Source organism: Balaenoptera ricei, chromosome 16 (genome assembly GCF_028023285.1).
Source record: "Balaenoptera ricei isolate mBalRic1 chromosome 16, mBalRic1.hap2, whole genome shotgun sequence".
In the NCBI taxonomy this organism is placed as follows: Eukaryota; Metazoa; Chordata; class Mammalia; order Artiodactyla; family Balaenopteridae; genus Balaenoptera; species Balaenoptera ricei.
In genome coordinates this window covers 61505278-61532540 of record NC_082654.1, presented here as the reverse complement: position 1 = coordinate 61532540, position 27263 = coordinate 61505278, and the positions used below count along the sequence as shown (strand labels likewise).

The following is a 27263-nucleotide window of genomic DNA, read 5'->3' as shown; positions in this document are numbered from 1 at the left end:
TTTTTGGACTATTAATGCTGTTACGAACACTAGTGTACAAGAATTTTGACATATATTTCCTTTTCTCTTGGGTAGATTTCTACAAGTGAAATCGTTGGATTATATGGTTAAATGTATATTTAGTACTGATTTTCTATGTTGCACAAAAATTATCACAAACTTAGCAGCTTCAAAGAACACACATTTATTATCTCACAGATTTGTAGGTCAGAAGTCCAGGAACAGCCAGCTAGTCCTTTACTTAAGATCTCACAAGGCTGCAATCAAGGTGTTGGCTAAAGTTGAGCCTCATGTAGAGGCTCAACTAGGAAAGGATCCACTTCCCCTTTTGTGTGTTTTTGGAAGCATCCAGTTTCTTGTAGCTGTAGCAGTCGTGGCAGCTTATTTCTCCAAAGCCAGCAAGAAAGACTGAGAGCTAATCTGCTAGCAAGACAGAAACTTATATAACATAATCATGGCGGTGACATCCCATCACTTTTACCATCATCTTTTGATCTGAAGCAAGTCACACGTCCTGCCCATGCTCAAAGGGAGGGGTTTACACGAAGGTGCGAACATCAAGAGCTGAGAATCATGGCGGGGGGTGGGGGGTGCACCTTGGAATTTGTCCACTAGTCTTCCCACTGGCCCTTAGTGATTCATGTGCTCCCACAGGCCAAGTACATTCAACTCCCTTCGAAGGTTTCCAAGAGAATCATCTATTACAGCATCAGCTCCAAAGACTTTGAATCAGGTCCTGGTATGAATGAAGTTCCTGGATGTAATACAGGAAGTGAAATTACTGGGGCACAATTCCTTTCCATCTATAAACCTATGAAACTAAAGCTTATATACACAGGTATATAAACATCTAACTATATAATCCAGCCATTCTACTCCTAGAGACAAGTTATTTGACCCCAACACACCCAACATACAATAGTGGGCCAGGAAAAAGATAACCATTATAGACACTCCAGTTAAAAGGCTGGGGTCGGGGAGGGGAGAGTGAAAAAGGGTCCACAGCAATTCTGAAATCCAGCTGTGAAAATACTGGGAGTTCCTTCATTAAGTTTTAAGGCCTGGAAATAATCCTCTCAGCTTTCTGCTCTACCCTCTGAGCTCTTGGTTTTGCCCTCTGAGTCATCCTTCCTTTTTCATGAAACATAGCACATGTTTGTAGCTAAGTAATTTTATTAGGCTGTTTCCTGCCAGTAGAATTTTGGGGGTCTGATAGCCTTCCTTTATTTAGAATCTTTTGCCATCTAGAGAGATTGAGAATTTTCAAAATCATCAAGTCCTGGTTTCTTTATGTTTAATAGTTTTTCCCGCAATTTATCTCTCTCATCTCGTGTTTGATCATAAGCAGCAAGAAAAAAATCAGGCCTCACCTTTAACACTTTGACTGGAAATCTCCTTAGCTATATAACCAAGATCATCACTTAAAAGTTCTGCTTTCCACGTGACCACAGGAGACCATTTCACTAAGCTCTCTGCCACAAAATAACAAGCATCTCCATACTTCCAGTTTCTAATAACATGTTTCTCATTTCCTTCTGAGCCCTCCCCTACAGCTTCCTCCAAATCCAGATTCCTCCTAAGTCTGTTCAAGGTAATTTATGTCTTCTCTATCATGCTTCTCAAAGTTCTTCTAGCTTCTACCCATGAACAATCAAAAATGAAATTAAGGAAACAACTCATTTATAATAGCATCAAAAAGAATAAAATACTTAGGAATAAACTGAACCAAGGAAGTGTAAGACTTACACACTGAATACTACAAAATATTATTGAAAGAAAATAGAGAAGACCTAAAGAAATAGAAAGACACCCTCTGTTTATGGATTGGAAGAATAAATATTGTTAAGATGGCAATACTCCCTAAATACATCTACAGGTTGAGTATAACCTTATCATAATTCTAACTGCCTTTTTTGCAGAAATGATCCTGAAATTCATAGAGAAATGCAAGGTATCCTGAATGTCCAAAACAATATTGAAAAAGAACAAATTTGGAGGATTCATACTTCTTGGTTTAAAAACATAATACAAAGCTACAGTAATCAAAACAGTGTGGTACTGGCATAAGAACACATACTGATCAATGGAATAGAATCAAAAGTCCAGAAATAAATACACACATCTATGGCCAACTGATTTTCAACAAGGGTGCCAAGACCATTCAATGGGGGAAGAATAGTCTCTTTAAGAAATGGTACTGGCAGGGAATATAGCCAATATTTTATAATAACTATAAGTGGGGTATAACCTTTTAAAATTGTGAATCACTATGTTGTACACCTGAAACTTACAGAATATTGTAAATCAACTATATGTCAATCAAAAAACTTCAGATAGGAAAAAAAAAAGAAATTGTGCTGGCACAACTGGATAGCCACATGGTAAAGAATGATGTTAGACCCTTACTTCACACCATATACAAAATATCAACTTGAAGTGGATTGAAGGTACACATTTAAGAGCTAAAACTATAAAACTTAGAAGAAAACATTGGAGTAAATCTTCATGAGCTTGGATTTGGCAGTGGATTCTGAGATATGACACCAAGACCACAAACAACGAAAGAAAAAATAAATAAATTGGACTTCATCAAAATAAAAAACTTTAGGGTGTATCAAAGGACATTATCAAGAAACTGAAAAGACAGCCTACAGAATGGGAGGAAATGTACGTAAATCATACACCTGATAAGAATCTAGTACTCACAGTATATAAAGATCTACAACTCAAAAACAAAAGAAAAAAACAACCCAATTTAAAAATGGGCAGATAGGGCTTCCCTGGTGGCGCAGTTAAGAATCCGCCTGCCAAAGCAGGGGACACGGGTTCGAGCCCCAGTCCGGGAAGATCCCAGATGCCGCGGAGCAACTAAGCCCATGCACCACAACAGCCTGAGCTCTAGAGCCCGCGAGCCACAGCTACTGAAGCCTGCATGCCTAGAGCCCGTGCTCTGCAACAAGAGAAGCCACCACAATGAGAAGCCCACACACCACAACAAAGAGCAGCCCCCGCTTGTCGCAACTAGAGAAAGCCTGTGCACAGCAACGAAGACCCAACGCAGCCAAAAATAAATTAATTAATTTATTTTTTTTAAAATGGGCAAATAACTCAAACAGACATTTCTCCAAAGAAGATATACAAATAGCCAATAAGCACATGAAAAGATGTTCAACATCATTATTCATTAGGGAAATCAAATCAAAAATAAAACCACAATGAGACACCACTTCAAACCCACTAGGATGGCTGTATTTTATTAAAAAAAAGGACAATAACAAGTGTTCATGAGGTTCTGAAACTGGAACCCTCATGAATTGCTGGTGGGAATGTAAAGTGGTGCAGCCACTGTGGAAACAGTTTGGCAGTTCCTCAAAAAGTTAAACATAAAATTACCATATGATCTAGCAATTCCACTCAAAGTTATATAATCAAGAGAAATGAAATATATCCACACAAAACCCTGGCATGAATGTTCACAGCAGCATTAGTCATAATAGTCAAAAAGTGGAACCAGGACTTCCCTGGTGGCGCAGTGGTTAAGAATCCGCCTGCCAATGCAGGGGACACGGGTTTGAGCCCTGGTCTGGGAAGATCCCATGTGCCGCAGAGCAACTAAGCCCATGCACCACAACTACTGAGCCTGAGCTTTAGAGCCTGCAAGCCACAACTACTGAGCCCGCATGCCACAACTACTGAAGCCCGTGTACCTAGAGCCTGTGCTCCACGACGAGAAGCCACCGCAATGAGAAGCCTGCACACTGCAACGAAGAGTAGCCCTGCTCGCCACAACTAGAGAAAGCCCATGCACAGCAATGAAGACCCAACGCAGCCAAAAATAAATAAGTAAATAAATTTATTTAAAAAAAAAAGTGGAACCAACCTAAACATCCATCAACTGATGAATGGATAAACAAAATTTGGTATATCCACGTGTTATGGACTGAATTGTGTCCCCCTCAAAATCCATATGTGGAAGCCCTAACCCCCAATGTGACTAGGTTTGGAGATAGGGCCTTTAGGGAGGTAATTAAGGTTAAATGAGTCAGAAGGGTGGGACCCTAATCCTATAGGGTTGGTATCCTTGTAAGAAGAGGAAGAGACGTCACAGCTCTCTATTTCTGTGTGTGTAAAGAGAAGAAGTCAGGCAAGGACAGAGGGAAAAGGCAGCTGCCTAGGAGCCAGGAAGAGAGGTCACACTATAAAACAATCCTGACAGCACCTTGATCATGGACTTCTAGCCTCCAGAACTGTGAGAAAATAAATTTCTGCTGTTTAAGCCATCCAGTCTGTCATATTTTATGGCAGCTTGAGTAACTAATACATCATGCAATGGAGTATTATTCATACATTAAAAGGAATTAGGGACTTCTCTGGTGGCACAGTGGTTAAGAATTTGCCTGCCAATGCAGGGGACATGGGTTCGATCCCTGGTCTGGGAAGATCCCACATGCCACGGAGCAACTAAGCCCGTGAGCCACAACTACTGAGCCTGTGCTCTAGAGCCCTTGAGCCACAACTACTGAAGCCCACATGCCACAACTACTGAAGCCCGTGTGCCTAGAGCCCGTACTCTGCAACAAGAGAAGCCACCGCAACGAGAAGCCCGCGCACCACAATGAAGAGTAGCCCCCGCTCACCACAACTAGCGAAAGCCCGCGCACAGCAACGAAGACCCAATGCAACCAAAAATAAATTATTTTTTTAGAAAAAGGAATTAAGTAATGATGCATCTTAAAACATGGGTGAACCTTGAAAATATTATGTTAAACGAAAGAAGACAGACATAAAGGGCCACATATTGTATGATTCCATTAAGGTGAAATTTCCAGAACAGGCAGGTCCATAGAGAAAGTAGTTTAATGATTGCCAGGGGATGGAGGAAGAGGTGCATTGGGAGGTATGGGGTTTCTTTTTGGAGTGATGGAAATTTTCTGAAATTAGATAGTGGTGGCGGTTGCAGAAAATCATGAATATACTAAAAACCACTTAATTGTATACTGTAAAATGGTTAAAAACAGTGACTCATGTTATGCAAATTTTATCTCATTAAAAATTTTTTTAAAAATTCTTGCAACCTGAGAGATGTCCTCTAAAATTTCTTGTATGTGAGTCTGTTGGTGAGAAATGCTTTCTTTTGATATATGAAAATTTCCTTATTTTTCTTTAATTTCTGCAAGATAGTTGTGTGGTGTATTGAATTTTAGGTGGACACTTTTTCTCTTGGTACTTTTTTTGTTTTAACATTCAGTGTATCTCGTTTATTTATTTTAAAAAAATTTATCTTATATTGGAGTATAGCTGGTTAACAATGTTGTGTTAGTTTCAGGTGCACAGCAAAGTAATTCAGTTATACATATACATGTATCTACTTTTTTTCAAATTCTTTTCCCATTTAGGTTATTACAGAGTATTGAGCAGAGTTCCCTGTGCTATACAGTAGGTCCTTGTTGGTTACCTATTTTATTGGAGTATAGTTGCTTTACAATATTGTGTTAGTTTCTACTGTACATACAGCAAAGTGAATCAGCTATACATATACATATATCCCCTCTTTTGGATTTCCTTCTTCATACTTTAAAGATGTTGTCCACCGTCTTCTCACTTGCACAAGAAATCTGATGTCATCCTTTTCTTTGTTCCTGTGTTCATGTATTTTTTCTTTGGCTGCTTTTAAGATTTTTCTCATTTTCACTGGTTTTGAGCAATTTGATTATGATGTGCCTTGATGTAATTTTCTTCATGTTACTTCTGCATGGAGTTTGTTGAGCTTCTTGGATCTGTGGGTTTATTTATTTTTTTTTTTAATTAATTAATTAATTATTTATTTATTTAATTTATTTATGGCTGTGTTGGGTCTTCGTTTCTGTGCGAGGGCTTTCTCTAGTTGTGGCAAGTGGGGACCACTCTTCATCGTGGTGCGCGGGCCTCTCATTATCGCGGCCTCTCTTGTTGTGGAGCACAGGCTCCAGACACGCAGGCTCAGTAATTGTGGCTCACGGGCCTAGTTGCTCTGCAGCATGTGGGATCTTCCCAGACCAGGACTCGAACCCGTGTCCCCTGCATTGGCAGGCAGACTCTCAACCACTGCGCCACCAGGGAAGCCCCCTGTGGGTTTATTGTCTTCGTTGTTTGGAAAGTTTTCAGCCATTATTTCTTCAGATACTTTTTCTGCCGCCCACCATCCCTTAGGACCCCAGTTACTCATATATATTAGTCCATTTGCTTACTGATCCCTCAAATGTGATGCTTTAATTAAAGAATTTTCTTCTCTGTGTATTTCAATTTGGATGTTTCGTATTGTGCCTTCAAGTTCATTAATATTTTCTTTTACAATGGTGAATCTGCTGTTAAGCTCATCCAGTGTAGTTTTCTACTCATTGTTTTCTATGAAGTATGATTTGGGTGAATTTTATATCTTCCATGTCTCTTTTTGAAAAAGTGGGATAACTCAAACATGTGTGTGAATTCTGGGTTGGTTTCAATGATTGATATTCTTCTCATTGTGAGTTGTATTTTCCTGCATGGTATTCTTTGGGTGCCAGACATGGTGAATTTTATCTTATTGGGAGTCGATTTTTTTTTTTTTCATTTGTACGTATCTTCTTCGGTTTTTCCTGGGATGCACTTAAGTTACCTGTAAAAAGTTTGATCTCTTCTGGTCTTGCTTTTATGATTTGTTATAGACAGGTCATTCAGTCCAACTAATTATCCCCCAGATACTGAGGCAAGGTTGTCCTAAGTACTCTGCCCAATGCCCCATTAATTATGAGTTTTTCTAGTATGGCTGGAAGAACCAGGCACTGTTCCTGGTCCCATGTGGGCAGCAGGCACTATTCCCTCTAATTCTTTCAGTTGGTTCTCTTTCCTAGCCTCAGGTGGTTTTTTCTCATACATGCAGTGATCAATACTCCTTTGAGTACTCAAAGGACACCCCACACTCTACAGATATCCTGGGTTCCCTTTCTGTGCATTTTTCTTCTCTGATACTCTCTCCTATGAACCCTAGCAGTCTTGGTCTCTCTGGACTTTCAAATCAGGGAGTCCACCAGGATCTGCCTTTGTTCTCCCTCTTTGTGTCATGTCTTGGAAACTCTTTCAAGGCAGTTGCAGAGCTAGCATCATTTGTTTACTATCTCATGGTTCACTGTCTTTCATTACCTGATGCCCAGTGTCTTAAAAGCCATTGTTTCACGGATTTATTGGTTGTTTTAAGCAGGAGGGTAAAGCTAGTCCCTGTTGCTCCATCTTGGCTGGAAGCACAAGTCCAGGAAATACATTTAAAAAAACACTTTTATTAAACTGTATCTAGGGGAGAGACTTCCCTGGTGGTCCAGAGGGTAAAATTCCGTGCTCCCGATGCAGGGGGCCCAGGTTCGATCCCTGGTCAGGGAACTAGATCCCGCATACATGCCGCAACTAAGAGTCCACATGCCACAACCAAGAAGTCCGCATGTTGCAACTAAGATCCCATGTGCCACAACTAAGACCTGGTGCAGCCAAAATAAATTTTAAAAAATATATTTAAAAAAATATAAAGCATATCTATATAGAAAATTGCAAAATAAATTTACATCAAGCTTGATTAATTTTTAAAAACTGAATCCACTTGTATGACCAATGCTCATATCAAGAACAGAACATTACCAACACTTCAGAAGCCCCTTTCATGTTACTAAACTCCTACCCCCCAAAAGTAAACCTATCCTGAGTTACAGCACCACAGATTAGTTTTGCCTGTTTTAAGACTTTTAAGAATGGATTCATATAGTATGTGCCCTTCTGCATTTGGCTTCTTAAACTCAACATTATGTTTGTTAGATTCAACTGTTTTGAGTGTAACAGTTCATTTTCATTGTTATATAGTATTTTATTGTATGAATATATCACATTCTACTGTTGATGGACATTTAGGTAGTTTCCAGTTTATGTCTGCCGGCATATAGTGCTGTTATGAACATTCTTATATATGTCTTTTGGTGAACATATGTACTGGGTACATAACAGTGGCACTGCTAGGTCATAGGATATGCTATTCCCACTTCAGTGGATACTACCAAATATTTTTCCAAAGTGGATGCATCTATTTACACTCTCTCCAGTATTGTATGAGCATTCCAGTTGCTCCACATGTTTGCCACAGTTGATAGTGTCCATGTGAGTTTTTTTTGTTTGTTTGTTTTTAAAGCCACTCTGTTGTATGCACGTTAAGTTCCCTTTTAAAGCTGGTATTGGAGAAGAGTAGCTCTAAGACCCTTTTCAAAACAAACTGCTTTATATTATGTGAGGTTAAGTTTGGGGAGATACAGGACAGATGATCAAGTCCAGAGACATATCCAAACCCCAATAATAATAAATCCTGGTAATAAAGGAATTACTTCAGTTTTCATTATCAACCACTGAAAGTTTTCAGAGAAAACTTTCATTTCACCTTTCACAATTTACCAATGTTAGGCTATGAATTAATATCCTTTTAGTTTATTTTTCCATGCATCCATAAATTTAGGTTATTTCATTGTATAACTATACTGATTTTGAAACTTAAAGTTTGAAAAAAAGACAATGATCTTATAATGGAGCTGGAGGGTCTCTGACTGGTTTAGTGGGTTGATTGACCTAAAATAGGGATCAGCAAACTTTGTGTATAAAGAGCCAGATGGTAAATGTTTTAGTTTTTGCCAGCCATCCAGTCTCTGTTGCAACTACTCAACTCTGCCCTTGAAAGCAGCCATAAACAATATGTATATGAGTGGATGTGGCTGCATATACTACTATATACTCAGTATACATCTTCCCCAAGGACATATATAAGAATGTCCATGACAGCACTATATACTGGAAAACATAAACGGGAAACTACCCAAACATCCCTCAACAGCAGAACCTGATATATTCATATGATGCAGTACTATACAGTAATGAGAATAAACAAACTACTCTTACAGCTTTATTTACAAAAACTGGCAGTGGTAATGGGCATGAGGTTTCACTAGGTGTGTGTGGCTATTTAAATTTTAATTAATTACAATTAGGTAAAATTTAAATTGTTCTCAATCACACCAGCCAAATTTTATTTTTTTTATTTAAGTATAGTTGATTTACAATGTTAATTTCTGCTGTACAGCAAAGTGATTCAGTTATACATATATGTACATTCTTTTTTAAAATATTCTTTTCCATTGTGATTTATCATAGGATATTGAATATAGTTCTCTGTGCTATACAGTAGGACCTTGTTGTTTATCCATTCTATATATAAAAGCTTACATCTGCTCACCCCAACCTCCCACTCCATCCCTCCCCCAACCCCCTCCCCCCTGGCGACCACCAGTCTGTTCTCTATGTCCATGATTCTGTTTCAGATAGGTTCATTTGTGTCACATTTTTAGATTCCACAAATAAGTGATATCATATGGTATTTGTCTTTCTCTTTCAGACTTACTTCACTTAGTATGATAATCTCCAGTTGCACCCATGTTGCTGCAAATGGCATTATTTCGTTCTTTTTTACAGAGTAGTAGTATTCCGTTGTATACATTATACCACGTTTTCTTTATCCATTCATCTGTTAATGGACATTTCGGTTGTTTCCGTGTCTTGGCTACTGTGAATAGTGCTGCTATGAACACAGGGGCATCTTTTTGAATTATAGTTTTGTCCAGATATATGCCCAGGAGTGGGACTGCTGGATCATATGGTAATTCTATTTTTAGTTTTCTGAGGAACCTTCATACTGTTTTCCAGTGGCTGCACCAACTTACATTCCCACCAACAGTGTAGGAGGGTTCTCTTTTCTCCACATCCTCTCCAGCATTTGTTATTTGTAGTCTTTTTTTAAAAAATTATTTTATTTATTTTTGGCTGCGTTGGGTCTTTGTTGCTGCACGCGGTCTTTCTCTACTTGCGGCAAGTGGGGGCTACTCTTCATTGTGGTGCGCAGGCTTCTCATTGCAGTGGCTTCCCTTGTTGCAGAGCACAGGCTCTAGGTGCGCGGGCTTCAGTAGTTGTGGCATGTGGGCTCAGTATTCGTGGCGCACGGGCTCTAGAGCACAGGCTCAGTAGTTGTGGTGCATGGGCCTAGTTGCTCCGCATGTGGGATCTTCTCAGAACAGCGCTCAAACCCATGTCCCCTGCATTGGCAGGCAGATTCTTAACCACTGCACCACCAGGGAAGCCCCCTGTAGACTTTTTAATGATGGCCATTCTGACTGGTGTGAGGTGGTACCTCATTGTAGTTTTGATTTGCATTTCTCTAATAATTAGCAGTGTTGAGCATCTTTTCACGTGCCTATTGGCCATCTGTATGTCTTCTTTGGTAAATGTTTAGGTCTTCTGCCCATTTTTGGATAGGGTTTTTTGTTGTTGTTGAGTTGTATGAGCTGTTTGTATATTTGGAAATTAAGCCCTTGTTGGTTGCATCATTTGCAAATATTTTCTCCCATTCTGTAGGTTGTCTTTTCGTTTTGTTTATGGTTTCCTTTGCTGTGCAAAAGCTTGCAAGTTTGATTAGATCCCACACTAGCCAGATTTTAAATGCTCTATAGCCACATGTGGCTAGAGGCCACTATACTGGACAATGCATATGTAGAACATTTCCTTCAATCTCCAAATGTTCTATTAGACAGCTTTGCTCTAGTAATCTTTGCTTTTCCTTCTGCCAGGTACAAATAGGAATCACCAGCCTGGGAAACACTTTAAAATAAATTCATGGTTTAAAGGGTTTTTTTGAACTGTGCAGGTGGTATGAAATTGGGCTGCAAAGATGAGTGAAGCCTAGCTTGAGATTATGAATTCTCAGGGGAGATTTTTTTTTCACAGTACTGTTGTTGTGGGTCTGAAGATATTCATGGATAATAGATTCTATTCCTTTGCTCAGATGATGACAGTAATGTTGCAATCACCAGACCAGCTTCAGAAAGCCCCTGTGTGCTGAATGAACAACAACCTTTGGTCTTACCTCGAGTGCCACAGTCTAAGGTGCTGTCCATCACCTCAAATCCGGTAAGTCGCACAGGGGAATGTATTGGAGAACCTAGGACTGTTCTTGTAGACGAAGTTTGCTCAGTTATTTGCCTTAATTGTATCACTATGACTCTTTTTCAGTAAAGTTATGTGTTTATCACAGTAATCCAGTGACTCTTTGCAAAGATGTTTAATTTCAGTTTAAAAAATTAATAGCAGCAAATGCACTCATGTCAATGAATTGTACGTGTGAAAATGGTTAACACAGTAAATATGTTATGTATATTCTACCACAATAAAAAAAATTTTAACCTGTTAAAAAAAATAGCAAATTAGAGTTGATAAGTAATTCTCAATCAGCTCTTTTGAAAAGGCATCTATAAGCTGTGCAATCTAGACTCAACTATATGGTCAGCTTAAGTCTGCTTTGGGAAAAATGAAAAATATGATGAAAAGAGGGACCAATATCAGATCTTCTATGGCCTTAACATTCTGTCCTTTGAATTTTTTTGACTTCTTCCCTCTTTTTTCTCTTATCTCAGACAACCTGGTTTTTGTTTTATTTTTAATATTTGAATCTGTTGACTTTTTTGCTTTTTGGATGTTTACTAATCATAACCAGATGTAAAAGGCAAACCAAAGGGAGGAGAAAATGGTTTCAAATAAGTCTGTAGACAAGCATATAAAAATGGCCATTTCTTGCAGAAGGTTGATAAGCCTGGTCTCATCCATGTGTAATGATTTATGTAATCCCAGTTCCTACATGATAGCTTCCCAGTGTTACTTGTAGCAAAAAAAGTGTGGGAGCAGGGGAGGGATAAAAAGAAAGAGAAAAAGGATTCTCATCCTTGGCCCATGCTCATCCAGCCTGGGTTTAGTACCACATCTAGTATTTGCTTTGTTGGTGTACTGGCCAGATATTGTGCAACTATATTTTAAAAAGGGTTATTTAAAAGTAAACTCAGCTTGTGAATCACTATACTGTACACACCTGTAACTTATATAATATATACATCAACTCTACTTCAATAAAAAAAAGTAAATAAAAATAAACTCAATAAGGCCCATACCTTATCACATTGGAGGATGACCCAGGTAATAATCTAATATTCCTATGATGGTAATAAAATACTTCTACATGTTGAACTGGCCTGGTTATGACCTGGGTAGCCTAAGCCCTGAAAAGTTAACGTACACGGTTCTGGTTGTTAATGACCAAAGGGAGGAGAAGCAATAATCCAAACATTCTTAAGAGAAAGTAGGAGGAAAATGCATACTGTGGCAGAGAAGGAGCTGGCCAGAAAGGGCACTTAACTGACTACCTGAGAGAGAAAATAAACAGGACACTAAGGTGGCAGTGGCAGTCCAGGTAAGATTAAATTCTGCTAACATTAGAACAAATACAATTAACTCCTTCTAATAAAGTCGTCAGAATTTACGTTATTATTGAGAGCTGACTGCTCCAGGTGTAGTGAAGGAGAAAGCATTAGTTTGTGCAGAACATAGGATTATGTGATGGTAAAAGAGATAGAGTTTACCCTTATTCTCCCCATTTCTGTTCCATATTTTGTTTTCTAGTATAATGTAAATAATAATGATAATAAAGGTCCTCTCTCCCCTGAGAGTGGCTATTAATTGCTTTCATCTAAGTTGACCAGGCTTCCCCATTTAGAAATGGAGAGGAAAGCACTCTGATACTGTCATCTTGACAGTGGACTTGGGGCTGCAGCTGGGGTACTGGCCAAGATATACAGAAGTTAAGGCAAAGGAGAAAAATGTATAAATGACCTAATTTGGAAATACTAACTTCTGGCAAAATTGGGAAACCAAGCTGATATCTTCACCAACCAATAATGAGTAACACCTTCTTTTGATATGTAGATGAGTCTCTGTCAAGCAGCAAGTGGTCATCAGCCAAATGTGAATGGTCTCTTGGTTCATGGGATGCCTCTACAGCCAAGAAATCTCTCCCTAATGGACAAGCTCCTGTAAGAAGTATAAAATTTTAAGACTATAGAGTTTAAGTAGATTACTGAGAAATAAAAGGAGAGCAAAGTCAGTCAGTCAACATGCATGTATTGAGTACGTACCAAGCAACCAGAGACATCTGGGGAGTAAAAACATATAAGGAAAATGGTCTCCACCTTCAAGGAGCTGATAAAATAACTGGTGAGAAAGCACAAAGGTAAAAAGAGACCTAACCATACAGGGCATTCCTGTGACTGAGTGTGAAGTTTGTGTACTCAGTGTGAGCACTATGGCAGTCCCAAAGAAGGGAAGCATTTTGGTGGGTAAGTGTAGGTTTTGAACATATCCTTGAAAGATGGAAGTTTGGATAAGCAGAGAAGAGCAGCAAGGCTATTCTAGGTAGGAGGAATGGTGTGGAAAAAGGTTTGGAGACAGGAAAATACAAATATTTAGAAGAGAAAGCTGACCATTTTTGCTGTAGTAGGATAGGAAGCAATAGGTTAGAACTTTAATGTTCTGATCAAAGACCACTGACAATCTTCTACAACTAAAATAGACCATGGTGTGATTAGTGGGAAAGAAGACACTATGAAATTAAAGAACATTGGGATCAGACTATGGAGGGTTTTGAATGTCATGTTTTTGAGATCCATCCATGTTGTTGCATGTGATTCTCTTTTATTGCCAAGTAGTATTCTATTGTAATAGTACACCACAATTTGTTTACCCATTCTTCCGTTAATGAACACTTGGGCTATTTTCCAGGTTGGGGCTGTTATGTATAAAAGGCACTATAAATATTCTTACACAGGTCTTTTTTGTGGACCTATGGTCTCGTTTTTCAGTATCTAGAAGTGAAAGTGTTACAGAATAGGTTAAGTGTATGCTTAATTTTATAATAAACTGCCATACAATTTTCCAAAGAAATTGTACTATTTTACATTCCCACGCGAGCAATGTATGAGTCCAGCTGGGGAGCACATATATTTAAAACAGGAATTTGAAAGATAGATTTCACAGCGCTAGGACACAGATTGGATTGACGCAGGAGGAACTGAAAGTAAGGAGTCTAATGCAGGAGTTCAGGCTGCTATGGGTCTGTTCTCAAGTTGTAGCAAGACTAAAAAAAGGAATGAAATATTTTAGGAGATACTGTAAAAGAAATCAAATTCTATAAAAATAGAGGAATCAAAGTCAACTCAGATTTCAAGCTCAAGGGAAGCTTGTTTGGCAGGGGGAAAATGAGCTTGGGGTGTGTTGAGTTTACAATGATGGGCCATATAGAAGGTCAGATTTGAAGGTTGATCTAGGAGCGTGGAGGTGATAAATCCAGTTATGAATGAGTAGTCCAGAGGAAGAATAAAGATGAACAAAGAGCAGCTAAGGCCTAAACCCCTGTAATTAGAAAGCAGTAGGCTGTATAAAGAAAAGGCTTAAGTGAATGGTTAGGAAGACCAGAAAGATCTCATATGAGCAATGCTCAAGGTTTAGCCCTATTCTGTGATGGGCATTTTTCCTTCAAAGTTCTCCAAACCCTGAGGCATATTTTGCACTAGAGGACATCAAAGTGGCCTGAAAGACTGAGGAACTTGCTGAAAGCCAAGAGCACGTGGCAGAGCTTTATTCTTTCACTTCCCCTTCACATCACAGTGTAAATACTATCTCTTAGGTGCCTTACGATAGAATCAAACGTTCTCTCATCTGCTTAAAACACAAAAACAAAGCCGCTGAATCTACAAGGCAGAGTTTAAGCTACTGAACTGTTGAGCATGGTATTTTATCAGAGTACTTACAGAAGTGTTATATTTCACAGTTGTTTATGCAAATGGGGATCTACTGCCCTGGGCTGTACAAAGCTCTGGACCCTTTGCCTGTTCCCAGCTTTCCAAGGAACCCCTATCCCTGTAGGCTCCAACTAGCTCAGCATTTTAATCTCTGCAGTGGGAGCCACACTAGTGCCACCCCACTACTAAGCAGCAATACTGGCCTTTCAACTAAGTCTTTCTGGTGACATTCCTTCAGCACAAAAGAATGCTTCAAACATGGTAGGAAGCACAGTCCCTGAGGTAAACTTTTGGGAAGCACTTTGGAGTCAGTACCCTACAGGTTAGTCTTTACCAGTAACTGAAGAAGTGACTGTGATGGCAGGTGAAAAGTGGACTTGCTTTCCCAAGTCTCCATTCTAGTAAATTATGTGTAAGATTGAAATGATGTCCTTCTTTTAGGTACACATTCTCATGCCTGAGCTAGATTATGTAACTTCTAAAACTACGTTATTTATTGTTTTCTCTTTTCGTTTTTTTCTCCCTTGAATGTATTTTATAGTCTAAGGCTTTTTACCCTTTGAGTTCTGTCTCCCTGTACAGAGCAATCTTGATCTCACTGTGGGTTTCTGATATTTGGCCACTAGAGATCTTGATGACAAGCTACTTATGAGGCCTGGGTCCAGTACCATCCTTTCAACTCGAAATTGGCCAAATCGAGCCCTGGAGCTTAGTACATCATTTCTGTCATATACAGTGCAGTCCGCCAGGAGACGCAATCCCCCACCACGTACCCTTCATCCCATCAGCACAAGCCATTCACGCGCTGGAACACCAAGACCTATGGAAGAAATACTCAGAGGATCCCGAGTGTAGGTTTCAAAAGCAGAATATCTGGAATCTATGGTAAAACTAATGAAGAATTTTACATAGAGAATGAATTTAAATCTAAGATTGAAATATATGCCTAGACAGTAATCATTACATAGTCTTATGATGAACTGCACACTGGTGTAAATCTAATACAGAAAAAATGGAGTTAAATTTGAATGAAATATAGATATACTGGATCTTCCTATTGATTTAGCTAAAGATTTATATTTCTACAAATAAAATGTTGGCTAGAATACTTCAGTAGAACTCACCAAAAGAATAAAAGACATATGTATTTTATTAAAACATTTTCCTTAGTGGGAACATCCTCAGTGAAATTCTTCCCCAAATAATAGTTAATTCTCCTTTAATATTTTTCTGTACCATTAGGATCTACCTATTCCATTGACAATGAAAACTTTATAAACCTCAGATAAGTAGATGCTTATACACCAGGAAATATGTCCCTTGGCACGTCTTAGGAAGTAACACTAAACATGTTCTCTTCCCTTTTCCCACCTTTCATTCACTAGACACTCTGAGCCTCACTGTGCAAAAAATACCAAGCCAAGTCTTTAACATAAAATTCTTTCATTAGTTGTTGACTTACAAAACATCTTAGGGTAGTTAATTTCTAACACTATGAACAAGGGTGTGAGATGACAATGCCATAACTGTGTTTTGAATTCAGCCTCTAAATCAAGCACATCACTATACTTCTCTCCCAACATTTCTTGATTTTGACTTTTCAATTTCTTGTTACAATTTCTCCCAATAGACTTACTAAAAGAGGTGTCCCAAACCACCAAAAATCTTTGTTAGGACACCAGGGTTCTCAGCTGCTCTCTATTTTACTATGTTGATGTAGCTATATTTATACTGATATAGCTATACATTCATTTGAGTATGAGTGGTCTTGATGTATAATTAATCTCTCATACCTCTGACAGTGCTTTTTTCAAAGTGGAAAAGTAAGTTGCTTTGTTTCTTTCTGGGACATGAAAAGTATCATTCAGCTTTTAGTTACTATCTTGGGCATGAGTAATACTGCAAACTGCTCCAAATCCCATGGAAGGAAATAAGTTTAGGAACTTTACCTGGAAATTATAGTTTTTAGTGAAAAGGACAACCAGAAAGCCCAGAACTGTGAGTTCCATCAGATGTGAAATTACAAATCCATAACTGTCAGAGAAATACAACACAATATAGGGAAAATTGTTTTATTCCAGTTCTCTGTGGGAGAAAGGGTCAACTTCTGCTGTGTGCTCAGGATGAAGTTTCAACAATAAGTAAGAAAATACTATGAAGAAAACCCAAAACTTTAATTCTCCAAAATCCTTTCATTGAGATCTCTTCACTTAAAAATGCAGGCAGCTTAAAGCCTTCTGTGCATGAAATTAAACTCATCTGCTCAGTTTATTTGATTCTAATCAGTTTGCTTATATTGTTATAACTTTATGCTTTCATGTCTTGGTTTTGCTGATGGGATCTGCAGCCCAGTGGCAGCCGACTCACTCTCCTCTCCCTCACCACTGCCCCTGAGTCGAAACAATCTGCTGCCACCTATTGGCACAGCTGAAGTGGAACACTTGAGCACTGTGGGGCCACAAAGGCAAATGGTATGTCTCTTTCCTATTGCCTTTCCATGTGCTTATAAAACCTCAGGGTCAGTAATTCTGCAGGGTCTGTGCTCTGGTCTTGACTTAACACTAAATTTTGTCAAAAGTACACACTGGATTCTGACTTATGACAATGGCATTGGAGCTGCTTGGCCTGCAGTTACCATACCTGTTAGGGCTGATATAGGACATGCACAGCTCCCACTACAAATTAACTGTTTCTGTAATTTTTGTCTCTTCTGCAGAAAACCCATGGCGATTCCAATCGAGCTCAAAGTGCAGCGGTGGATGAGCCTAACCATCAGCAGCCCCACGAGAGGCTCCTTTTACCAGACTTTTTCTCCAGGCCTAACACAACTCAGTCATTTTTGGTAGAGTGAAATACTTCCTCTATGGTCTTGATAGTTGAGGAAAGGGAAAAAAAATAGTTTGACAGACTTAAGGCTTTACATGGTGGCTTAATCAACTCTAAGAATAAAAGATGAGGTTCTAATGAAAATAATGTTTTAAGTATATTTTGTTGAAACTCTAACCGGTCTCTGCCACTCATTCTCTTAACTTATACATAAATTGCAAATTCTAAGCAATTTAAAGTTTAGCTATTTCTGAGAATAAGCAAAATGTTAAACCCCAGTGTGTATCAGATTAGCATTAACTTCATTCTCTAACACTGCTCTTAGGGAATTACACAAAAAAATGGTATCAGATTATGTATGTGGACTGGTGGATGTACGAGTTAAGACTTTTGGGGGTTCTTAGTTAATTGGTGTTTGAAATGCTGACAATGCCTTACCACTTAATGTACATTTACTAGCCCTTTTACTTTTAAACAAGTAATAGAAAAAAACCTGATTGGGAGATTGGAGATCATGCACTGACCTTGCCCAAAATTTTAAGCCAGGAGCTCAGCCCCACCTCATTTGCTTTGTGCAAGAGGGCTTGCAGAGCCTAGGAAGTGACTAGGGCCACACTTACAGCCCAGGAAACAGGCACCAGGAACCCACATCCTATACCAGTTTTCAAGACAGTGGTATTTGCAACACACTTATCTCAACTCATAACCCTTAAATTGTATCAGCCTAAAGCACTGTACGATTCTTCCTCCATTAGAAGAGTGGTGAGAGTAATAAATGAATGGGACATTGTACTAGTTTCCTAGGGCTGCTATAACAAATTACCACAAACTGGGTGGCTTAAAACAACAGAAATTTATTCTCTCAGTTCCAGAGCCTATTAAGTCCAAAATCAAAGTGTCAGCAGAGCCATGTTCCCTCTGCAGGTCCTAGGGAAGAATCTTTTCTTTCCTCTGTCCTAGTTCATGGGCTGTTCGGCTTACTGCCTGTTTTTGTAAATAAAGTTTTCTTAGAGCAGAGCCACCACGCTCATTCACTGTCTGTGGCTGCTTTCCTACTGTAACAGCAGAACTGAGGCGTTCCAACGACAGTATGTACCACAAAACATAAAACGTTTACCCTTATCTTGCCCTCTACAAAAAAAAAAGTTTGCTGATCCCTGATAGAAAACATGGGGCTTCATCAGGAAAGAAAAAAAAAAAAAATCTCAAATCTCTTAATTCCAGTGCTGACAGGAAACTGAGAGGGACGTTTTTTATTCTAGAAGTACCAGTGGGATGGTATTGATAGCTTTTTTTAATATCTGCATTTAGGTATTTTAGTTGTATCTTAAAATCTTTAAATCCCTTGAGATAATTTTGAAATGTCTGAGTTCCATATTGAGAGTCACATTTCAAGCATGGAAGTAAAGTCATGGGTGTTTCAGTGTTGCTGAAAAGGTTCTGTTCTGTTGTTTTAAACAGTCAGCAGGCAATGGAAATCAGATAAAAATTCCCTTGACAGCCAATTATAAGTATTTAGAAATATTAAACCATATGGATTATTTATAAATGCTAAGATTTTCTTAAAAACATATTAATAAAGTTGTAGAACTTGCAATTTTTACAAGTTAACAATGGCTCTGTGGGCTTCTGGCTTGAGATTTTTCTTACTTGGAATGTAAGAGTACACTTAGCCAACTTGTCCCTCAGAATGTCAGATGATGTCGATTACACTGCTGTCCAACTTCAAGGTTTTCCCTCGTAAACCAAGTTAACACGTTATCCTCTGGGAGAAGTCACATCGTAAGAAGTGTCTCATCTTCTCTCTTTTTCAGCCGGACACACAGTATCGTCGTTCATGTGCTACTGAGTATCCTCATCAGGTCCAACCTGGTAGGGGATCTGCACGAACAGGTCGGGCCATGGCTTTTATTTTACTATTATGTGGTTAAGACCCTGCTATTTTCCATGCTTATTTTTCCTTCCTCCAGATTTTATTATATTTTGTTTTCCTACATCTTTGTAAATTACCTCAAATTCATTTTGGAATATGGGATATAATAAAAAATTACAGAACTCCACTGCTCAAAGCCAGAAAGTTCCAGATTTGTTTTCTCATATAAAAATTAACCTTTTGCCATTCTGGAAAACTACTTTTTTTAATCTAAAAAATTTAAGCCAAATAAGTCATTTTCGTAACATTCAAACACTGCATGGATTTTATTACTTGGCAAACCCCATATTGCTATGGATTAAACTGCTCTGGTCAGTTAAGCTGCTAGGCCAAGGTAAGAAAAGAAATTCACAATGTCAAGACACGAGGAGTCTGATTCTATCCCATTAACTTTTTTGTCTTCTAAGTTATATTCTGTAGTTTCTATTTTCATATGAGTGATGAGAGAAAATTTAAGGATGTCTTAATTCTTCCTATAATGGTCTCACCATCAGGGTCATTTTCTCCTTATGTTATAGGTGAAATTTAGAACTATTGGGCAGTTGAAATGTTTCCTGTTAATAATCAGATTAATCAGCAAGTACATTAAAAAGTAATCTGCCTCAAACCTTCTCTGTAATCCAAGCGAATTCTTTTAGTTCAGTTCCTAGTAGCATCGTCTGGTAGTCTTTGAATGCTTTCAGTGGATTCGGTTCTTGGATCAGTCCTCAGAGAAGCACTGCTGCCTCTGAGCTAGTTATTACATTTGGCCATGCTGCCGGTCAAGTATAACTAGTATACTATTTAGGTAAGTGAAACAGACATTTTAGTCCTTTTAAATTAGTGGCTATTTTCTAAAATTAGGTTACTGCTTTCATATCTTAATATAGATTTTATTTCTTTGTTTTTACATTATAAAATACGCAAACATGATTTTTATTGCCTTGGTAAGTATATACTTTACTATTTAGTCACAGGCTCCAAATTTAAAGTCTAACTGATAACTGGAGCAAAAAAGCCCGTACATATGAACTTGAGACGATCAAATCTAGAATGTCTACTAATGTTACTCTATGATGTCATCTTTGTCTGACAGGCCCTCAGTTACATGGATCTACAAAATCTCAAAACAGAGGTGGACCAATCACTAGAACCAGGCAGGGACCATAGGGCAAGTGAGAAGAACCTGCCTCAGGCTGCAGGGAACATGTGGGAAGATTTCACAAATCAGTGTTCAGTCATCTCATGATGCACAGCTTGTAAACAGGAGACAACTTGAAACTATCTTCATGAAGAGTTATTTTGGTACAACAGACTGAGAACAGTATCAGCCAAAGATTACATGGGTACTGTTTCTATCTCCAGTTACTGTCTTCTTTCAGCATAAGTTAACCATTTCACTGGACAGTAAAATTTGTACCCAAAGATGTAACAAGAGTAATATCCTCCAAATCACTGTTCATGTTGTCTGTTAACAATGATCAGTTCAGTTATTACAGGATTCTACCAGACTATACATACACAAAAAGTAGGAAATTATTTGATAACATTATCACTGGCTTCAGAATGCTTCTGCTTGTGTTAATTTCTGGACAGGTGTACTCACTTTTACGTCATTTTTAGGAGACAGTGCTGTCAAAAATCTGAGCTACTCATCAAACAGATGAGTCGTTCCTAAAGTTTTCTCTTTAGATGTCCAATCCCATAGGCAGACAGATATGGCAGGGGTGAGTAACTAAAGACATAAATGTTGAGCACTGGTGTAAAGTAACCTATGTAATAAACCATAATGGATTTCTTTTTTCAGATAGGACAACTCAACCTCACAACACCTGCTTGACATCAGGTTATGCTTCTTTTCTTCTTAAAGTACTTTAGTGGTCGTATTTATTTCCAAATATTAAACTCAACTTGCTGATTTTCTCCTGCAGATCTAAGAAAGGCAATTTAAAAATTTATAGAATATTTCTATTAGCGAGCCAGCAAGACACAACTTCTTAAAATTTCAGAAACTCTGCAAATTAGTCCAGTATAAACATATCCTAAGAGCAAAGGAAGAGAACTTTGACATTCTTCCAATTTTCACATGGACCTTTCCTGAGTGCACTCATGAATGCAGCAATGATTTTAACTATGGCTTAAATTTATTTAAATTTCACTGAATTTTAATTTTGATGATCATACTGGTTTTAGATCTTACTATTAATCTTCAGAGTTGATCAATTCAACTGGGGTAATTTTATTATTTCGCAGTTATCTAATGCTATCATATGAAGACAGACGCTTTAAACAACCTGCATTAAATTGTATTTTTAATGCAATTAAAGAGTATTTTTTTGGGTGGGGGTTATTTATTTATTTATTTATGGCTGTGTTGGGTCTTCGTTTCTGTGTGAGGGCTTTCTCTAGTTGCAGCAAGTGGGAGCCACTCTTCATCGCGGTGTGCGGGCCTCTCACTATCGCGGCCTCTCTTGTTGCGGAGCACAGGCTCCAGACGCGCAGGCTCAGTAATTGTGGCTCATGGGCCTAGTTGCTCCGCGGCATGTGGGATCTTCCCAGACCAGGGCTCGAACCCGTGTCCCCTGCACTGGCAGGCAGATTCTCAACCACTGCGCCACCAGGGAAGCCCTGAAGAGTATTTTTTAACCTGTTTATAATCACAAACTGAAAACGTGTCATGGGTTTAACCTCAGATAAATTATGATACATAAATCTCAGTAACAGAAGGCTTGTTTTATGTATATGGTATTGAATATATTAGCTTACAAATCAGAGATTTTAAGTTGAACAGTCCCTAAAAAATTTCCATATATTCTAATGAACTCATACCAATTCAACTAAATGTAAGTGAAAATCTCTATACTATTCTCACAAATCAATACCAGGAGTACATAATAACCACTGGATCAAGATGGCTTGCCTTTCAAGGTTAAAGTTAAGAGTTAGGAGCCTCTAACAGGTCATTTAGCCCAGCTCCCTTACTCTTTTATAGAGGAAAGAAGTTCAGACAAGTTCAGTGACCTAAGGACATTCAGCAGTTACAGGCAGGACTACAACATCTCTTGAGGCAACTTAAACCAGGCTATCTACTACAATGCTGACTACGACTACTTTTCTTCTCTCTTCTTTATCCTAAGCACCATTCATATTTTTTCTAGATCATCTTTTAAATGATCACACTGGGATCATTTAAAAAGCCCCTGGAACTTAACAGTCATTTTTCTACTTGTTTATTTAATCATGTATAATTCTTACAAAGATGCTTGAAGTTATCTGAACACCTGTTTCTCCTATAAACCTCAAGCAAAGAGTGCAAAACTTAGTTGAGTAAAACAAAAAGGAGAGGGTCTATGCAAGAACATTAAGACTGAAAGCAAACTGGCAAGTATTTGGAAGACAGACGTCCAGCAAGTGTGCTGGAGGCTAGGTCGAGTACCTGTTCTAATAAACACACACCACTGAATACCCTGCAGCTCACTCCTGTGTGGCAAAATGACAACTGCTAAATGTGGTAGGGATAGATCTGCATTCTAGATACAGTTCCTTGTACAGAAGACCCATAGAAGAGTGCTGTCAGGAAGCATATACCCTTCTGCTCCCTCAATGATCACCACCAAATTCCTTCATAGGAGGACCTCACATAATGTCAGGGTGTTTCCAAGATATACTAAGATCGGGTTGAGAGATTCTGTTTGGTTTACATAGTTGATCTGAATAATTTAGGCTTGAAAGACAACTTTTCTCAAGGGTTAACTTTTGTCTTCAAATCTTGAAGGCACCTTGCCTACAATGGCATCAATTAACACCTAAGGACCTTTGAAGAGAAAATTCCATTATTTCTTTTCTTTCTTGAGAGTTGTTTTTTTCCCTCCTCGTTTGGAAGGTTTGCAGTACTTTGCTTCCATCTGAGCCAGAAAATTGTCCATTTCCTTTTGCCGATCCTTTTGTCTGCTCTGTTTGAGAAGTTAAAACACAAGCTTTCAAAACACAAGACTGTCCACAGAGATAAAAGTACTTAGCAGCTGCCAGGGGCTGGTGGAAAGGGAGAATGGGGAGTGACTTCTAATGGATAAGGGGTTTCTGTTTAGGGTGATGAAAATGTTCTGGAATTAGACAGTGCTGATGATTGTAAAACCTGATAAATATACTAAAAACCATTAAATTATACAATTTAAAAGGATGACTGTATGGTACCTGAATGTCTTAAAAGAAGAAAACAAAATGCCCACAATACTGTACATACACTCCAAAGAAAATATTAGCAGTAGGAATCAGAACATGAAAGAAGTGGTGGCAACCTTCACAGACAACCTGCCAGGTTTACCTGAATGAGCGCTTTCAAGTTATCCACTCCTTCATCAAGCCCCAACTCCTTCCTGCTCATTTCTGCTTCTTTAGCCTCTTCCTGAGCCTAAAACAGAAACTCATGTGAGACGCTATGGCAATCTAGCAAATACTAAAAATACACCCTCTTTCCCCAAAGCAAATTTAAGACTCCTTCAATTTGAAGATTATATAAATTAAAAGGATAAAATTGCATAAATATGACACTCACTAAAAGGCAGCATTGCTGACATCAAGCAGTAGATCCTCTGATTCCAATAAGCATTTCGGACTGTTCCCCATTTGTATTTGCTAGGGGTAAGCAGGTAATTTGGTTTCATAAACCACATGGTGACAGGAAGGAAACCAAAATGCTAGAAGAGCTAAGAAAGGTCACTTAGCCAAGGATGCCCTCAAAATGTTGCCAGGATACAGGTGCCTCAGATTCCTCCTCTGGAAACCCAATTTACTACATGTGACTCGTGGCAGCCTTGAGAGCAACCCCGGTTTAAAATTTCCCCTGAGTAGTTAGAATAAACTCTAACAAATTCAGTTTTAACCTTTCTTTACTGGATTTCAAAGCCACCTCCTCTTGCCAAATTTTACGAGGGCACTGATTCCAAAATACCACAAGAATACCTTGGGAAAGGTTAATAAGTTCATTCTTTCCTTCAGGGCAACAACTAAGACTATAAGAGGCCCCAGCCCCCAGTGAATTTTCTAAGTAGCAATGAATACTATTAATACTGGGAGTTATGATACATTAGGACCCTGTTATTCCAATAAAGAGACACAGTTTCCACTGTCTACTTCAGTCCCTGTATTCAATTTATTTCTTTTAATACTGTATTCCCCTCTCCAAGTTTGTGGGAGTCTCACTCAAAAGTATTCCAGCCTCCCGCCCCGCTCCCCCAAACTCTAGGGAAGTTTCTCAAGCTAATAGCCTATTCCCGAATACAGCTGTGCTCAGTTTCACCTAAAAAATGATTACCAACTTAAGATAAACTGTCAGCTTGAATCTAGACAGATGTAGCCTATGAGCCAAAATGATGATCTTGATACACATTCCACTTCTCTCAACTCAGCACAGGTGTCAGGTTTCTCCTGTGTCTCTTTACCTAAAAGCTGCAGACCTTCCTCCACCCCCATTTCAGCCATACAAAATAAAGTACGCACCAAAGAGCTACAGTCTTACACTGTTTGCTCTCCGTGGAGCTCCCATTATGAAACTCAGGTTGAGGCAATGGTGCCTTTAATACCAAAAGACCAGAGGCACAGATGTTTGTTACCTTGAATCCACTCCCTCCGTGAACCCCAGATATCCTTAAGCTCCTTTCCCCTGCCATCATCCTTACCCTCACCAACTGCACAGTTTAATATGGGTATAAAGGACACACAAGCCACAGTCCTCGATACTCCACAAAAGTGTACCTCAAAGTGTGTTTGGAAAGACACTGTTATCAAAATAAACTAAATAGTTTGTTTAAAAAAATGTATATTCTGGGTCCAACTCAAAATCAATCTGGCAAGAACAAAGGAATTTGAATTAACAAGACACAGTTTTAAAGAGACAGCCTCTGTCACCCTCTCCCCAACGCCTTAACCAAGTAAGAATCACTGTCTAGCCTGTGTATCTGGACTCCATTACTTTATCTCCTCAGGAATGCCTCAGTAAGGTTACAACAATTGGCCCATATGAAGAATATTTCAGTGGTACTTTAAAATGATATTGATTATCTAAATAATCCATGCAGTAAAATCCTCTTGAGCACAACACAGTAGAAAAAAAAGGTTCTCTTAATGAGCTGATCTGCTCATTTTATTAGATGAAAACTACAAAACAAGTTAAACCTAATCTTTATTTCAGCTGTCTTGTATATATTTTCATTATTGTAAATATCCTCAAATTCTTTTTGGAAGCAGTCAAGATATAAATAGCATTCAAAATCTTACCCTCCTTTTCCTTGCATTCATCTTTTGCTTTGCTTCTTTGACAAAGGCATTATAGGACGGGACCTCTCTGGCATCAATGGCTTGTTGAATAATGTTCCTTATCCTGGGTTCCTCTGTGTACTGCACACACAGCACAGACTCCATGATCTGATCCATGTCACCCTTGAAGTCCAGATAGGCCTGTTTAATATCAGCCAGCTCTTCTTCAGAACCTTTGTATGTCTTCTCAAAAGCTTGAATGTCTTCTAGAGATATCTGAACAAATGAGAGACATATGCTTTAACTTTGAGAATTTTATTTTAAATAAAAGAAATACTAGTAAAAAGTATATTTAGGTGTTGAAATGTTTCTCCCCAAATGTTTCTCCTCAACTCAGTTGCCTGAGTTGAAATTGTTGCAAGGAACCAAAGTTTCTATGCCAAAGATTTTCCAGAGTTCTCCCTAGTCCAACCTTTACAACTACTAAGCTACAGACCAGGAAAATTTAAGTGAAGTTTCCAAGCTAGGAAAAGTTTCAGGACTTACATCGGGATATGTAAAATAAAGCACATCTTGTAAAAAATCAAATGCCCCCGTTCCACTACAATCACTCTACATCAACGGAAAATTAAAGACCCGTTTCTGTAAGAGTGTGTGTGTGTAGGTGCATGTGTTATGGATACACACACACGGTTCAACCCAACGGTGAGATAAGTCTTCCCTTCCTCAAAGATCAGTAAGTAGATAGGTATCTCCTGAGGAACGCCGGTGTGTATATGTGTGTTTATTTATTAATATTTAGAGGCCAAATAAAAATTCCTCATTCTTACACAACACAAAATGCAAGGCCTTAGAAGCATTCAATAAACGTTTGTTGAATGAATGATGGAAACAGTCACAAGGAAATCTCCAGAGTTCTTTACCTTTTTAAACAGTAACCTCCAATAGGCCTCCCAGTCCCGATCTTGGCTGAGCACGTCAGAATCCTCGTCCACTGTTCCCTGCTCATCGTACACTGCTCTCTGATCTTTGTCACTCAGAACGGAATAGACCTTCCCAAGGATCTGCGGGAAAGAGCATCCAAAAATCAACCCTGCGCCTCTCACTGAAACCGCGCCGCGAGAAATAAAGATTAGAAAACGCCAGGCCGGGTTCGGCTCACTCCACCTGGGCGGGGTCGGGCGGCCAGAAGACGGAGAGAAGCCCAGGCAGCCGGCGGACCGGGGTCTAGCGCACCTGGAAGCGGCGGGTGGCGTCCTCCTTGTCGCCCTCGCCCACCCGGTCCGGGTGCACCTGCAGGGACACCTTGTGATAGCCGCGTCGGACCTCGCCGTCTGAGGCCTCGCGCCGCACGCCCAACACTTGGTAAAGGTCGGCGGTGCCGAACACTTCCTCGCACAGCTCCAGAAGCCCCATGGCCCGCAGCGGTGCGGAGCGGGCGGTGACCTCAGCGAAATCAGCCTGACTCCAGCGACGCTGAGCAGAGACCTGAGCGGCTCCCTTTTCCCGCGCCAAAAGCCCAGCGCGCGGCGTCACAAGAGGCGCCGGAAGGGGCGGGG

The 27263-nt window shown here is 39.2% G+C and overlaps 2 protein-coding genes across 7 annotated transcripts in view; one reads left to right on the top strand and one right to left on the bottom strand.

The window, feature by feature from the left end:
- The window catches only part of FAM149B1 (family with sequence similarity 149 member B1), a 63441-nt gene extending 42051 nt beyond the window's left edge, over positions 1 to 21390 (top strand). For 2 of the 4 annotated variants that reach the window (XM_059899716.1, XM_059899720.1), the window contains 7 exons: positions 10874 to 10998; positions 12841 to 12947; positions 15338 to 15562; positions 17059 to 17182; positions 17428 to 17553; positions 19352 to 19430; positions 20546 to 21390. In XM_059899716.1, coding sequence (XP_059755699.1) covers positions 10874 to 10998; positions 12841 to 12947; positions 15338 to 15562; positions 17059 to 17182; positions 17428 to 17553; positions 19352 to 19430; positions 20546 to 20619 — 860 coding nt within the window. In that variant the 3' untranslated portion in view covers positions 20620 to 21390. Of the gene's footprint in view, positions 1 to 10873; positions 10999 to 12840; positions 12948 to 15337; positions 15597 to 17058; positions 17183 to 17427; positions 17554 to 19351; positions 19431 to 20545 lie in introns of all 4 variants that reach the window. The other 2 variants (XM_059899717.1, XM_059899719.1) reach the window with 2 other exon arrangements.
- On the bottom strand, positions 169 to 27263 carry DNAJC9 (DnaJ heat shock protein family (Hsp40) member C9). Of its 3 annotated transcripts, XM_059899724.1 has the most exons (6): positions 26941 to 27263; positions 26628 to 26768; positions 25726 to 25980; positions 23774 to 23860; positions 23264 to 23402; positions 169 to 754 (listed from the first exon to the last, which is right to left on the bottom strand). In XM_059899724.1, exons 1-5 carry the CDS (start codon positions 27118 to 27120, stop codon positions 23283 to 23285), a joined length of 783 nt encoding a protein of 260 aa, XP_059755707.1. In that variant the 5' UTR covers positions 27121 to 27263; the 3' UTR covers positions 169 to 754; positions 23264 to 23282. The 3 variants fall into 3 exon arrangements, with proteins under 3 accessions (XP_059755707.1, XP_059755708.1, XP_059755706.1); XM_059899725.1 differs by lacking the exon at positions 23264 to 23402; XM_059899723.1 differs by lacking the exon at positions 169 to 754 and having other exon boundaries at positions 16138 to 23402; positions 26941 to 27262.

What these genes read in the sequence shown, in the direction of transcription:
- DNAJC9 (XM_059899724.1), bottom strand. Translation starts at nt 27,120, where the DNA reads ATGGGGCTTCTGGAGCTGTGCGAGGAAGTGTTCGGCACCGCCGACCTT. An exon ending in GGAGGTTACTGTTTAAAAAG is followed by an intron (nt 25,981 to 26,627) that starts GTAAAGAACTCT and finishes TCATTTGTTCAG; the next exon opens with ATATCTCTAGAAGACATTCA. An exon ending in TGAATGCAAGGAAAAGGAGG is followed by an intron (nt 23,861 to 25,725) that starts GTAAGATTTTGA and finishes TTTCTGTTTTAG; the next exon opens with GCTCAGGAAGAGGCTAAAGA.